This window comes from Callorhinchus milii, unplaced genomic scaffold (genome assembly GCF_018977255.1).
Source record: "Callorhinchus milii isolate IMCB2004 unplaced genomic scaffold, IMCB_Cmil_1.0 Scaffold6, whole genome shotgun sequence".
NCBI classification, from domain to species: domain Eukaryota; kingdom Metazoa; phylum Chordata; class Chondrichthyes; order Chimaeriformes; family Callorhinchidae; genus Callorhinchus; species Callorhinchus milii.
The window spans coordinates 22495044-22510154 of NW_024704747.1; the positions used below are offsets into that span (position 1 = coordinate 22495044).

Here is a 15111-nt window from a genome sequence, read left to right on the forward strand (position 1 = left end):
TACAAATCCTACCTTCTTCATTTAGGAAGAGCTTGTTGAATCGTAATCCACTGGGTTCTTTACCTACATATTGATGAACATACTCTGTGCCAAGATCATTGATAGCAATAGCATATTTTAATGGTTTCACGCAAGACTGAAGACAAAAGGGAACTTTAGTATCTCCAATGGAATGCCTGGAAGAAAGTTTTAGATGATTACGCCATACAGACAATACCATTCAACAATATAGAAAACAACAGGAATATACACAATGGTGACTTAAGTATTTCTAAGCATTAAAACGGTGAATGCTCGGCTGTTTGCTATGAATTCATCACAAAACGTGATATACTGGTGCTATTGACAGCACATTCTCACACTGAAACAATAGTAACCAGCTTCACCACAAAATGCTCCCACCCCCTCATTAAGTTAAAAAGCTTTATCCATTACATATTTTAATTAAGCATACAGTTGCTTTATATCCATACTGCACAGAAAACGAAACTACTAATGACAATAGTAATTGTGAATCTATACTAGATGCCCTTAATACTTTAGTTTACACTGAAAACAATCATATTTTAAAATAAATCTACAATTCAACAAGTTTCTGATTGCTTTGTACATATTTCTATACCAACTGCTGGCATTTCTTCTCTTCCCAAGAGCACTGGCTCCATGTAATGGTTTCTAAGTGAATAAATGTCCTTTTTACATAAATTGGTAATATTTTTTCTCTCAGTCACAAATGCAATCATTCAATAAATAATGTTATTCATAAAGAAAATGAATCAATGTAAAAATCAACTGGTCTATAGATATTCTGTAAAAATGAGGTTTGAGCCACTTTGAAAAGGGCCATTTCGTACAAAAGATGTGCTGGATTACAAAACTGAGTTTTACAATTAGCACATTTCTGCAATGCAACTTTTCAGCTGATAAAACAATAAACAAGAATTCTCAATAAGGCAAAAAATACACCTGTACCCAGTTGAGACTGGAATATTACCCACAAACAAAGAAACTAACGTCTCTGCAACATGTGTGATATACATTCTATATGTTCATTACCTAATTGCAGTTTTCAGAATCATTCTATTTAGTTTGCTCACCCAAGCGATATGCTGTGTGTGATGCTACATCAACTTTGAAGAAAAATGAAGACAATGTAGATAATCCATAAACTTGTACATTAAAATTTAGAAATTAGTCAGGTTAAATGTGCTAATTAACGTCATGACAAATTTACAAAAGTTACCCAATTTAAATGTTGTTAAGTCACGTTAATTGCAATAGCCTTTTGTTATTCTGCTTGCAATACACAGCTCATCGCATTTTAAATATTTATTCAAAACATCCAAACAAGTCAAAATGTTTTCTGCACCTTCAAAGGGTTAAGGTTTAAAAAAAATCAACACAGAACAAATATTCTGTTGTTACAAGTAGCCTTGGGAAATTGTTACAACATGCCGTATAATTCTACAAGTTTGATCCTCTTGTGAGTTTCCAGACATAAGTCTATGAATATTGCTACAATTCTAAGGTGGCAAATATGTACCCAGTCTAATACATTTCAACTGATGTAAATGTCATGCCCCAGTCATGCCACACTTAAAAATGTAGCATCAACCGCTGCAATTTAACAAATCATACGTTAGCGCTGGTTTGCATCGTTTCTGAATGAAGAAAGGCTGTGCTCCAAATATACAAACACAAATGCATGGAAAGAGCAAGGAGTATCCATGTCAGAGTGACAATCAGATCTCCAATGATTGAAGAGCTGAATTTTTAAACTTCTGAATTGAACAGATGCATGAGGACTTTGTAACTCCATGGTGCATTTCATCTTTTCTTGATAATCTCACAAGTGAATCTAAATCACACAGATGATAGATCAGCATACTCCACACCTTGAATTAAAATGGTGCTATCATTTGCACTTTGTTGACTCAAGGTGCAAAATTTCATGAGCGCAATAGAGGATCAATGGAGGCGAACAATGGATGGAACTCAAGCTTATACCTGAATAAACAGAGACAAGTGGAAATTCCACATGACTTCGGGTGTTGCATAACACAGGAGATATTAAGTTGGGGTAGTTTGTGTTCACTGCAAGGTATGGCCGCGTGCAGTGAACAGTTTGTGCAAGGTTCTCAAAAAGTATTTCAGGCACGAACTGGTGTAAAAGGAAAGCAAGTTTTACATTTTTGTCGAGAGACCAATGTTTTGCTGCAGACCAGCAACTTGTCAGCTACTGGATCCTGCACCTTTGATTTCAAGCCTTGCCAAATGAGCTGCGACAGTACTCAGGTGGTCTCTGCTATGACATCCCATCAAGGCAAAAACAAAACAATGGGAACTGGTCTGTGTAAGCACACACCTCCTTTTAGCCATTTACAGTAGACTGGCACACTGAAGTTGTGATATGCAGTTCCACCCACTTGCTCTCCTGGCTGAAGTTCATTTCCACAGAGGTGAAAGACTATAAAAAATAAAGACGACTTACTTCAAACACAGGCAAAATAGAAGTCTCAATGTAATGTAAAGCAAGTTGTCGGATGCAGGTTTGTACTTGGTTCAGGCTAAGAATAATTATTTCTTCCTAAATAACGAATGCCGCAAGAAAAATCAAGGTGTTGTACAAGTCATGTCATAACCAGAGTCAATGAAAATTGTAACTCATTGCAAGACAGCACAGGCCAACAAGGTTCGTAAATTTAGTTTGGTATTCATAATGGTATACACAGTAATTCACAACCTTGGTATTCGTAAAAGCAGATTTGTTCCTCATAGAAAGCGGATTACTAATACTGTTCATTCTGTGTCCATTTAATATTTCTTCAGATGAAATTGTAGGAAATAATATAGATATTGAAATCTAACATGTTTTATAATTAGCAATTCCGGTAAACCAGAATTTACCCATACTCTCAACCCCTACCTCCACATCATTCTCATTGTAAATGTCAATGAAGCTGGCATTCAACATGCAGTTCACAGCATTTAACTGCCTGTTAGTGGTCTGCTCTGTAGTTTTCATTTAGCAAAGAGCTGTGAATCTACTAACCAACAGTCCAATCCATGAACTGCATGTTGAATGCCTGAACTGGATTAATGGACTTGATAGTGAGAAAGAGGGGCATGGAGAGAGAAAACAGTCCATCTCTGTCATATCTGGATAATTGATGTTTAATGCTTTAAGAATTTACATTTTTAATCAACAATTACTTTGTCCTCACTAAAAGAAGCTTCAAATAACACAGAATTCTCAACGTTGCTACTGTCTAATGTTTACCTTTCAACTGATTAGTAGCTGGACACCTTAACAGCCAATTATTAATGGGAGATCAATAACACTGGATCTGAAATTTAAATCTGAAACAAACATCTAAAAGTTTTCAAGTTACTTAAAACTATTTTGAAATCAATCAATTAAATTTAGCATACATGTGAGTAAAATAGATTTCTCCTCAAAACTAGTCTTGCTGTGATGTGACAAAACTTTGAACACAGTAGAATGATTGGAGAAGATTGTTTAATCAATGTATTAGTAATATCTGCTGCTTTAAGCATCAATAATGTACAATCCATGGGGCAAAACCACCTAGTGTCTATAATGCCAAAATTATATGACATTGGATTTATTCAGACAGCAAACTTATGCTCCAGGTTTTTTGTGGCTTGATTTCTATACATGTCCACCAAAGCTCCTAATTCGCACCAAATGTAAACTCATTTTAATATTAGGTAGGAATGTCAATATTCACAATATTAAAAAACAAGTACCTTAGCAAATATTATTCTCAAGCCCAACACTGTTGGTTTATAACTATATTTGGAGGTAGTTTTATTTCAAATTCCTTAATACAATACCACAATGGTGAAGGTGATTATAGCGAGCAAGGGCAGGAGAGAAAAATAAGATATACTTTCAAACTAAATGAAAATTTCATTTGTATTTTCTTGAAAGCTTTAAAAAGGACACCTCTATGACTCCCCTTCTCCTCCCGAAAGAGAACAATTTCATTAACTTGTTCTTGAGTGTTAAATTCCTGAAACCAGAATATTGGCCGATTGCCTTTGTACCATCTAAAGGGCAATAATATTCTTCCAAAGGTTAGCGAAACCAGACCTACAGAGAGTGCTCTGGGTAGAATCTGATCGCAATATGATTTGCACTTTTTTTTATTAATGAAACCCAGTATCTTATTCACTTTATGAAAGCCAAAAATTTAACCAGTTGTTTATTGTTTACATATGTATCCAAAGTAATGTCCAGATCTTTTTCCTAATCAGCGTTGTATACCCGTTTCTTTGCTCAATTACTATACTAATGCTTTACATTCATCTGCATTAAGCTATACCTGCCATCTTTATTCCAGTTACACAGGAAGAATGCATGAGAAAAAAAAGTTCATTCCTTCTGCAGGCATGCAAAACAGATCATATTTCCACCCAATATGTCCTTGGGAAAGTTCTGTATGTACGGATAATCCCAGGTAATAACCATAGATCATGCAGCAAATATTACAAACAATTCTGTAATCTCTCTGATGCCCTTTTCCTCCACAAACAACACTTTCCCCCATTGTGTCCCATAGCGTTCCCTCAACTCAGTCTGCACCAATTCCATACTGCTGACAAAACATAATTATTCCGTTCTTTTGTGCAGCAGATAATCAACTAAGTATCTATCACTAATTGCTTTTGTTGGGTCGGATCTGCTTCCAATTTCTGGTCTTACAGAAAGAGTTTTATTTAAACCACTGTCGTTTCTTGTTCTGCTCTCATGGTAAAAATTAAACGGCCTGCTTACATCTTTGTATGCCTCATTATTTGCTCTGCCTCCTACATCTACAAACTTGAACACTATCCTTGCAATGATCTGATTTATGTCACTGGTCTATATTAAAGCAGCAACGACTCAAGATGAACCCTGCAACACTTTGCTTACAACCTCTTTCCATCTGAAATGCTCCTAAAACAATTTCCTGATTTTCCCATTTATATAACTAGTTCCATACTTTGACAATTATTCCAAGAATCCTAACAGCTATCAATTGCCAATGTGGAATGTTCTCAAGCATTGAAGATCTTACTTAATTTTCTTGAAAGCTTTAATCAGGTCACTTGATTAACCTCCTGTAACACTGACCGCGTTACTTTTTTGATTCCATTCTGCAAACCTGCTCCATGTGCAATAGCTTCGTTATAAAAATATTCAATGTTTCACTCTGTCTTGCTCTTTTCCATGTACATTAGAAAAACACTGATCAGCTGTAAATGTGCTCATTCCTAGTTGAGTTGCAGCCATCAGGCCAGTACCACTCTGGACTAATTGGCAATCCAAACTCTCTATAAATCCAAGCGGCACAATCCAACTGTTGTTGAGGTACCTCTTACTTCTGGGCAGCTTTCACATGCTACAAAGTTTATAGGATACATGAGTTATCCAGAAACATGTTGCATATTTTTTACCTTTAGAGCTCATCTTAGCTGACTGAGTCAAAGTTAAATTATGTGACTACTTTAAAAATAAGAAATACAATGTCAATGTGTAAAGTTTATCCGAGCACAAACTATTGAAGATGAAAACAAGGCTGAAAACTTAGATAATATTAATATTTAAGAATAAGGCTAATATTGGTGACTGAATGCTTACTAAATTTCTTTAAATTTTAAGTTAAAGCGAATCAGCTGAAAGAATAAATCTAGCTATTTGAGGCAGGTAATTTATGTCAGTATCTGAAAAGTAACAAAAAATAGAAATTGTAGAAAAAATGGAATGTAGGCTATTTAGCTGAATGCTTTCTCAAAAAAAACCTAAAATCGTCACCAAGAAACCATTTTTTAAAATTTATTGCTAATCATGCTTGAATTAAAAGTCAAAATGCAGTCGGACTGAAATGCAAAGTACTGAATGTTGTTTAGCATGCATTCTCCACATCCTGTTATAAGTTTTCATTTTACAATAAAAGTCATATTTATCTTACCTTTGTCCATCCACTGTGCACAAAGACACGCCCCACAAATCTGGGCTAAATTTAGCCAACTGTGGAATATAATCAGCAACCTTGGGGTTAAAAAAAAAAGAAGAATCAGTTACCCAGGGATGCCTCATTAAAGATTACCTTCTTCTACGTACTTTACTATGTAAATGAACTAGCTTTTCATTATTTTTGACTTTTGCTTAAAAGACAAAATACAATTTGGAATTTTAAAGCTTTGGCTACTACACAGTTTTATAGAAATAGTACCATGTCATTTGAAAACAGTTCTTAGCCAACTAATGTTTGCATCACTATTCGGTTTATACTGTAACAAGGGCCAATTTCTAGGGCCTCAAACAAAACTGATATGAGGTTATTTTTCTTTCAAGGTAAAGTTAGAAGTCAATTATTTGTAGTTTGCGAATATATACAAATCCAATAAATATGCTTATAATAGATAATTCCAGATGGACTAGAACTTCAAAGTACTTATTGCATAACAAATTGTTATCTCAGGCAGATATCGATGTATTTTAAATGTTTTGGGCAAGACTTCGATAGTAATACATAATTACTTTGAATCTGTTGAATAATAACCTAAGCAAAAGTGATTAATTTATTTTTTGTTGATGGAGGAAGCAGAACATTTATTTTTACAAACTTTGCACAGGGGTAACAATAAAAAAGCAATTCTAAGTTTAAAGAAATGAATCGGTTGCTAGTCACTTCACTATAATACTGTGTGGGCCAAATGTAATTCAGTGTAATGATAGACGCTATCTAAATATATTTTTTAATGTAGATAATGGAGACTCAAACATGCAACCTTTTAAACTTACAAGTGTAGTAATGTCTATTTTAGGCCCAAGATTTATGAAAAAAAAGTTTTTAAAAAGGTGGTCAACTAGAAATGTTGGGAAGGATAGAACCCAGAATCTACAGGAAAAACTTGCTTGTGGTTTTCTCACTGGGCCCAAATCGAACAATATACAGTTGTTTTTTTTTAGCATTTTAGTAAGTGGTGTGGTGCTGCTGAATGATGATTTAATTTTAAATAGTTGAACTATTAAATTTCAACTAGTCAGAGATAGATAGCTCACTGAAAGCAATTTATTCTTCACCAAAGCAAAGTGGGTGTAGCTCTTGTAAGCAAAGATACAGTTTCAATGGTGTTGGAAATGGTTCGTTATGATTTTTTAAAAATAGTTTTGCTACAAAACAAAGCAAGCCAATAAAAAAAACTAGAACAGAAAAGAAATAGCTACAAAAGAAATCCAAATAAAATTGTGTTTCAAGACAGATGCTTTACCTTTCTTCCAGAATGCTTTACCTTTCCTCCTGAAGTCTTTTTGGCGGTTTCATGAAGACTATCTATGTGGGAAGTAAATATCTCAAAGTCTGGAATGACAAACTTCCTCCTAAAAGCTTGAGTGAGCAAGACAATGTTACTTCCTACACACCTGAAATACAAATGCAAATTTGTCAAAAGTTTGAATTACATTGGTAAAGTCATTTGAAGCTCTCAATGTCTATCTACATTAATCATAACATTAACAAAGTTTAACACAAATGAATGTTATAGTGGAAATGTCCTTTGTTACTAAATAGTAAATCCTACATGCATGCATTTGGAAACTTTGTCTTAAATATGTACCTTGTGGCAACACCACTATCCATTAAAAATATTTAAGAAAAGTAGGTTTAAAAAAATAAATTGTGTGAGGGCAGGTTATACCGGGGCAAATAGTCAACGCATGGTCATTCATTGAGATGACAATTTACTGGCAGGCACAAATGGTAATGTGCAGGAGATGCTACTTTACAATTCATACCAAATGGAAGTAGAGGAAAAAGGTCAAGTTGTAAAACCCAAGCTCAGTCACGGACTACCTTCAAATAGAAGAAAATGTATAAAAATAAACCTCAGATCAATTTCCATTGGAAAGCAGGCCAGAGTGTTGTAGATATGTTCCGCTTTTAGTCAGAACAAAATATCACGAGTTCACAGAAGCATACCCGGTCAAAGACAGGTCAGACGACGACAATGTAAACTGGAGAGATGCATCAAATGCAAACTTGTATTGTGGCAGCAAAGTACAGTACTTTTAAAAAATTTAGGTTTGCTAACTGTTCTTAGTTAATTATGAATATTTTAAAAATCTATAAATGTATTCAAAAACTATATATTGCATCGAACACAGTGCACTTTAATAAACTCACATTTTTCATTTTGGGGAAATACAAGTCATACTTTACTTTTTAAAAAGTTCTTTGTCCAACATAACTCCTTCAGAAGCTGACTGGACATTTGTCCTAAGCATGTCCATACATTCCTTCAGTCGAGGATCAGATGTTCTCAGCCCTGTGGTCTTGAGAACCTATTCAAAAGAAAGTAAATCAGGGCAATATTAAGGCATTGAGCTAATTAAGTTTTGGACCATGTTCAATTTACAGGATTAAAACAAATACAAGCAGCCTGGGCCTTTCAATTCTGACGTTATCCAATCTGTGCCAAATTTTGGGAAATTCAGTCAAAGGCCGAGGCAGAAAATGGAAAAATCCAAATAGACTTACTTCATAAATCATTCAAACTGGTGCAGAAAAGAATTGCTCTTTTAAGATAAAAGCTGCAGCACACATGAAAATGAATTATTCAACCCTTAAAATATTCTGAATAATCGTCCCGCTCTGCCCCAGGGCCTTAATTTCAAAGAGTAGCGTCTGCATTGAGTAAAGTATTTTAGAGGAAAATAAATATTTTTAACATGCTTCCTCCAGATAAAAACATCAACTCAGTTTTACCTAATTACATAAACCCCACCCCAAACATTAGCTCTTGCAGCCAGAAATAGCCAGATTTATCGAGTAAATCAGTCGGTCTGCCATATGGTGAGCAGAGATCAGCATTCTTTCCTGTATACAGCGTCAGGAGTCAAAATCAAATAAAAGGTTTCTCCTCTATTCTTGCCAACCTCAGTATTATTCCCTTTTTAATATAGATGAGACATTTCTCAATAGCTTAACAGATATTTGCTGGTGAGTTTCCAGTTTTAAGTGACTTCTATAAAGTAATGCCATTACTGTACTATACCAGTGATTCTACATCACCGAGTTTAAGAGTTCTGAATGGCTAAAAGCATAATATTAGTCATCGTACTTACAGTGATGAACTTGTGAATTGGAATCCTTTCTTGACCTTCAGCGATTGTGTAAAAAAGTAGATCTTCCAGGCTAGGCAGAAGTCCAGGTTTTTGCCTTTGCCTAAAATGGTAATGGATATTTTGAGAAACCACAAAACAATAAGCACAACCATTATACAAAATTGTAATCAATTCTAAGATAAGATGAAAAGCAATACACAAATCACCAAGACAGTGTTTACTACTTTGGATTTTACAACAGATCAAATCACACTGCCAGAAAGAACAGATACTTAATACAAGTACAAAAATACATAGTTGCTCTACAAATATTTTGTGCCTTATCCTTATTCCAAAAATTTAATTTTCTGTATAATTATCACTAAAACCCAAATAAATCAATCTCATAACTACGTAATAGAATGTGGGAGGTTTTCTTCAACGCTCTTGTCTCGATTCAAGCCTGTTAATGTTAACTCAGATCCATAATTGGAGCCATAAGTTTTATTAAAATTAAACATAAACCTTAGATCAGCATTTTGAATGCATGCTACATGACTACTGAATTTGTTTATAAATTGTTTCGAAACTTATAATTAGAAAAAGTACATTACTTTCATCTTATGTAATACCTAGTATTGTGGAGTCATTCGTTTCTCAACTTGTGACCAATTCAAGAATGATAAAATGCAATAATATAATGACCTAGTCATTCCAATGTAATGACTTGATGTTTATGATTTAAAACAATGCAACAACAAAAAAATTCAGCAATTTACAAAACGTTATGTTTCTTGGTAATAATAAACCAAATTTAAAGCTTTCTAATACAAATTGCTCGTGCGTCTTTGTGATGTGAAGCTGCTGAAACAAGCCTCAATCATCAACACGATTAACAGGATCCTAGAAGACCACGTGTGTATTTTTGTGTGCTTCTTCAAGTTAGTCTACTTGTCCTTGTAAAATACGTTGATTTAATCTTACACCACAGTGAAGATATTATAATACAATAATCACAAGCACTACAACACCCATAACTTTCCACCGAGGCCAATTGTAGCCCCCCACCCCATCTGCTGACCAGCCAAGATCATTCTCCTACAAGTTACGGTCATATAACTTTGCAATATATCCTATGAAACATTCTGAGTCGTTCTCCCAACGTCTGAAAGTTGCTACATCAAATGCAAAGATACTATCATCACTAATAACTAACAGTACAGGTTAGTATTGAAATCTGCAAACATCTGGCAAATATGGCCTAATGCTAATGATAAAGAACATCAAATGTTTATATAATTTACTCTGATGACCTAAAGATGACATATTTTCATTAAAATTAAAAAGGAGTGATGTTATATTATTACTATAAAATAGGCTTTCATTTTGCTAATTGAATACACTTGAACTCTTCAGTTCAATGTATCAGATTGAATGATTTCAGCTTCTTTTATGAATTTAATTTACAATATCAACTCAATGAACTCCATTGTTGGGGGAAGTAAAATATGAGTAACTGGTCTAAATGTTACTGTGAAGAGGGATGGTTTCTAAGGATTAGAAACTCATTGATTATTTACATCCATTGATCAACCCATTCTTTGATGAACCCACAGTTCTACAGTGACCATCCAAATGTAAGAAGGTAGACTCATTGTACTGCAGGGATATAGGAATCCACGTGGCATAACTGCATGATTCTGTGTTGCTACACTGACACATTCTAAATATTAAAGGTTTGCCACAGAAAAGTCCAGCTGGGAGTTCACAAAGTAAAGAGAGAAACTATGAATTCAAAAACAAAGCCCAAGTATACATTCTGCACTGGGCTCAGAATGAATATGGCACAAATGCATTGAAAATCAATGAATTATTCCAAATGGAAATGTCACAACATACAATGAGTGCAGCAAAAATGGAAAAAATATTTTACCCACATAGGGACAGAGGTACCAAAATGATATTGGTATATAATTCAAGAGTTAGATCTTAAATAGTTTGGAAAATCCTAAAATGCACGAATATACAGAATCAGAGCAAATGTAAAAATTAACCTAAGACTAAGAGCTGGTGCAATTTCATTGGGATTATAATTCTCTACGATTCAGAAGCAGTGAGTGAGAAAAACAAGGAACCAGCTGTCACTATAATGGATGCTGACGTCCACATTATTCATGCTCTATGACCATAGTAATATCCAGACCCTAAAATAGTCAGTTTTACACCAACTAGTATAACAAACACTATGCAGATTTTCCTCATCGGTTCACTAACTCAATGCCAGCTTAACCTTCTCCCAAACAATGCCACAGAAAAATCAAAGTGACAATTCTGATTAATGTATAATTGCTGCATTTTTCAATATCTATCCAAGGTCAACTCGCGAAAAAAAAATCAATGCATACGTCTAAATTGGACTGTAGTTATATAACCACTCATCTGCTGGCCAAAGATGGACAAAATCATGATGAGTGTCATTTTTTCTCAACAGAAGTAAATTTGGTCTACAAATTTCAATTAACAATAATGACAAAGAACATAATTAAGAAAATAATCTATACAAAAGTGAGCTGACCCATGTTTTTGTGCTCGTCTTGTGGCACAAGTTATTTTTAAATTAGTACTCCTACACTAAGTTATTGGTAGCCGTGTAAGGAGCAGTAAGTTTGTTACCCGACCTACATGTCAAAATTTGAAGAAACACAAGCAAAATATTTACTTTTCTTATAATTACAATTCTGCACTTAAAGGCAACTAAAAACACCTAAATAAACCCTGACCTGAAATTATATAACTAATATTACCTAAATGGCTACCAATGTTCAACAAACTTTCCCTCTTCACTTTCTAGAATTTAAAACAAATAACTCATTGTGTAAATGGTTTTCATGCAATGTACTATTTCATATTTGCACTCTTAGTTTAATCTTACAATACGTACTTGTTACAACACAAGTTATAAATCAAGATCAGTTCTAAAGAAAGCTGTGAATAGTACCGGAATGTTATCCCTACCCCACAAACAAAAAATGACCCTATGCATCCATTTGTAATTTGTTTTTAAAGTACTCTCAAAATGTCACAACCAAGCATTCAACAGAGCACAAGAAAAAATACTGTACCATTCCACATCCATTCACCTTTGCCTTTTCATTTTACAATGTATATGGTTTTCCAGTGTGAAACTGGCAAACGTATACCCAAAGTGGGGGAGAGGAAAGACAACTATTTAACCAGTATTTTCTTTTTTTAAAAAAATTAGTATCTGACTTTATCAAAGGTGACTTTCACCTCCTGCCAAAGCCACTTGGCTCCCTCACTGGAAAACAAAACTGAAAACATTATTTATAGTAGTTACTTCAATGTCTATATTCAACTCATTGGAACAGAAATTGACAATAAAATATTGGAATTGCGGTCTTGTGACTACAAATATTTTTCAGTGGAATAAAAGGTTGAAATCAGTCTTAAATGCAACAGACACCCTGCTTCAGTTGCATATCTGGCATGCATCCCAATTTGTACAGTGCTGAACTGAAGCAAGGAGTGCGTCCTTCTTGAGTGTGAAAACATATCCATCATTTTGATACTTTATATGTCTATGCCCAGAGATTCATGTTAACTAAAAGTTCAAAACTAGCTCTACAGACAAATTATAGGGGGGTGGAAGAGAGAATTCATTTTTCCACACATCCATTACTACATTGGAAATGTTTCCACAAATACCGTTCTCCACAAAGTAGTAAAAAAACCTTAATATTTTACTGATTAAGTCAGCTGTTACTCTTAGGAGTTGGATAACTGTTAATGCTCAAACTCAAAATGAAAGGGGCATTCTTTTCATGAAAAGTGCTTGCCAAAGTTTTGGAAAGGAAAAACGTCATACAACTTTTTCAACACAAGATCGGATGTAAAGCACATCATTTTTAACTGCCTCAGTTGCAAAAAGATTTGACAAACATTTAATTAATACAGCACCTATTATGTTTGGAACCCCACTGCTCTGGAGTCTAAGTAGAGCACAAACATGTTTTTTGTCTAAATTGATAATTTCACTTTACTTTTTTTTTAAACTTCACTTTACAGTATATTCTGTGAAGCACTGTGAGACATCTGGAAGACATGGAGGATTATTATTATATTATTTCAATTGTGTGAATTTTCCTTATTGATAGCTACAATTTTTGAATGTCAAGTGACATTTACTAAATATGTACTTACACTTTTTTCTTGCATTTTCATATAATTAACCTGATTATTCAAAAATACGAATGTTTAAATTACTGTATAAAAAATGAAAGGGTTTAGATGCAAGATGTGAGCTAAATTCTGGGGAAAGCAACCATTCTTATGGGACAATAGGCCAGAAGCAATTCAAATCCAGGATCTCAGAGAATCAGTTTCAGTCTGTCTGTATTGCTTATCAAAGTCATATTTCTGTCCTCTATTTTGATCTTCCGTAGAATACCCGAACTTAGGAGGAGGAAACGGGCACGAAAATATCCTGTCCAGCTTTTTCACACATCAATGGTAGAACCCATCCAGAGATTAACTAATCACCAATCTTATTTGCTGATCACTAGATTCTGATAAAAGCTAAATGTACAACTTGTAATTCAAATTGGATGACATGATAGATGAACTTTAGTCAGATCTCAATTGCTTTGAATTTAAAAATCAGGAAGGTGGGACCGTTTTGCCTCTGGCCAAAATGATGGACTGGATGCCAGCAAGCCCGTCAAGAAAGTACCTGTGACCAACGATAGGAAAGGAAGCAGTGCCTGGAGCAAAACTCTACAAGGTCATTCCTGACCTGTAATCAGCACCTCAGATCATGTACTGAGGCCTAATCTAATGCCACCAATTGTAACAAATGTACACTTCTATGAAGACCATTGTAGGAACGGGTCAAACCTTTTAGACATGATGAACAGGCTCCATTCAGCACCACAAAACTATTGTGCACCATCATACCAAAACACACACAATCAGTGTTCTCCTGAGATGCACATTTGTTTCTAAATGAGAAGGAATTTCTCAGGGATTTCCAAGATGTACACTAATATACACATTAAATCCTATCCAGGCTCTAGTTGAATCACGAATCAAGATGCAGCAGAGTTTTTGAAGAGTGCCAAGAAGAGAAATTATGGCAATGCCAAGTGTCCTCTCAATATGAAGCCTCAGAAGCCAATCATCAAGTAATGAGGGGCTGGAAAGCTGAAAGGGCAGCTGACCCTCTTCCCAGATCAGTAGGTGGAGCTACTTTTTTTAAAAAAAAACATAGGTGGAGCTATTTGATCTGTGAAAATTGGCCATTTCTCAAAGCAATTGCAGAATCTCTCTGATGCTTCCTCTTCTTGTCCTTGCAATCTCTATTCAGGACAATTGAGATGGAAAGAAAGTGATTTTCCTTCCCTCTCCCCCCACCCTTTCTCCTGGCAGAAGAAAGCACTAACTTCTGATGCTGGGTGAAAAACGTTAACAAATTCTTAAACCCTGAAACGTTCGTTAGCTGAATCAGACACGAGTCATATGAATCAGATATGGCATAATGATGAGTTAAACCCCCAATCCTCAACAGACAATTTGTATTGTTGGATAATAATGTTGGATGATAATAATCCCTCAAGAAAAAAAATAATAATAAATTGGTCACTTCAATCCACAACTGCTTGTGGAACACGGCTGTGTGCAATTGGCTGCCGCGTTTCATCCACAAAGATACACAGCCAATTCACTTTACAGTCTGTTCTGTGAAGCTCTGAAACGTCTCGGAGACGTGAAAAGCGCGACATCAAACGCGAGGATTATTATTATTATTATTATTGATGTGCAACTGCCGTCTCATTCACTCAAGCCGTGCGCAGTTTTATCCCAGCAGTGCTTCCAGACGAAATAGCTTTCCTCCAAGGATTGATGGAGAGTAAGATCCTCACTCCTCATGAATATTCAGTACCCTCCCCTTCACCCCCCCCCCCCCCCCCTCCCACCCC

At 35.0% G+C, this 15111-nt stretch overlaps 1 protein-coding gene across 4 annotated transcripts in view; it reads right to left on the bottom strand.

The window, feature by feature from the left end:
* glsb (glutaminase b) overlaps nt 1-15111 on the bottom strand; it is a 40889-nt gene that overhangs the window by 24801 nt on the left and 977 nt on the right. For 2 of the 4 annotated variants that reach the window (XM_042336091.1, XM_042336092.1), the window contains exons 1-5: nt 9137-9194; nt 8232-8353; nt 7285-7435; nt 5979-6058; nt 13-176 (exon numbers count right to left, since the gene is read on the bottom strand). In XM_042336091.1, the coding sequence (XP_042192025.1) occupies nt 13-176; nt 5979-6058; nt 7285-7435; nt 8232-8302 (466 nt within the window). In that variant the 5' untranslated portion in view covers nt 8303-8353; nt 9137-9194. Of the gene's footprint in view, nt 1-12; nt 177-2365; nt 2468-5978; nt 6059-7284; nt 7436-8231; nt 8354-9136; nt 9237-15111 lie in introns of those variants that run through there. The other 2 variants (XM_042336093.1, XM_042336094.1) reach the window with 2 other exon arrangements.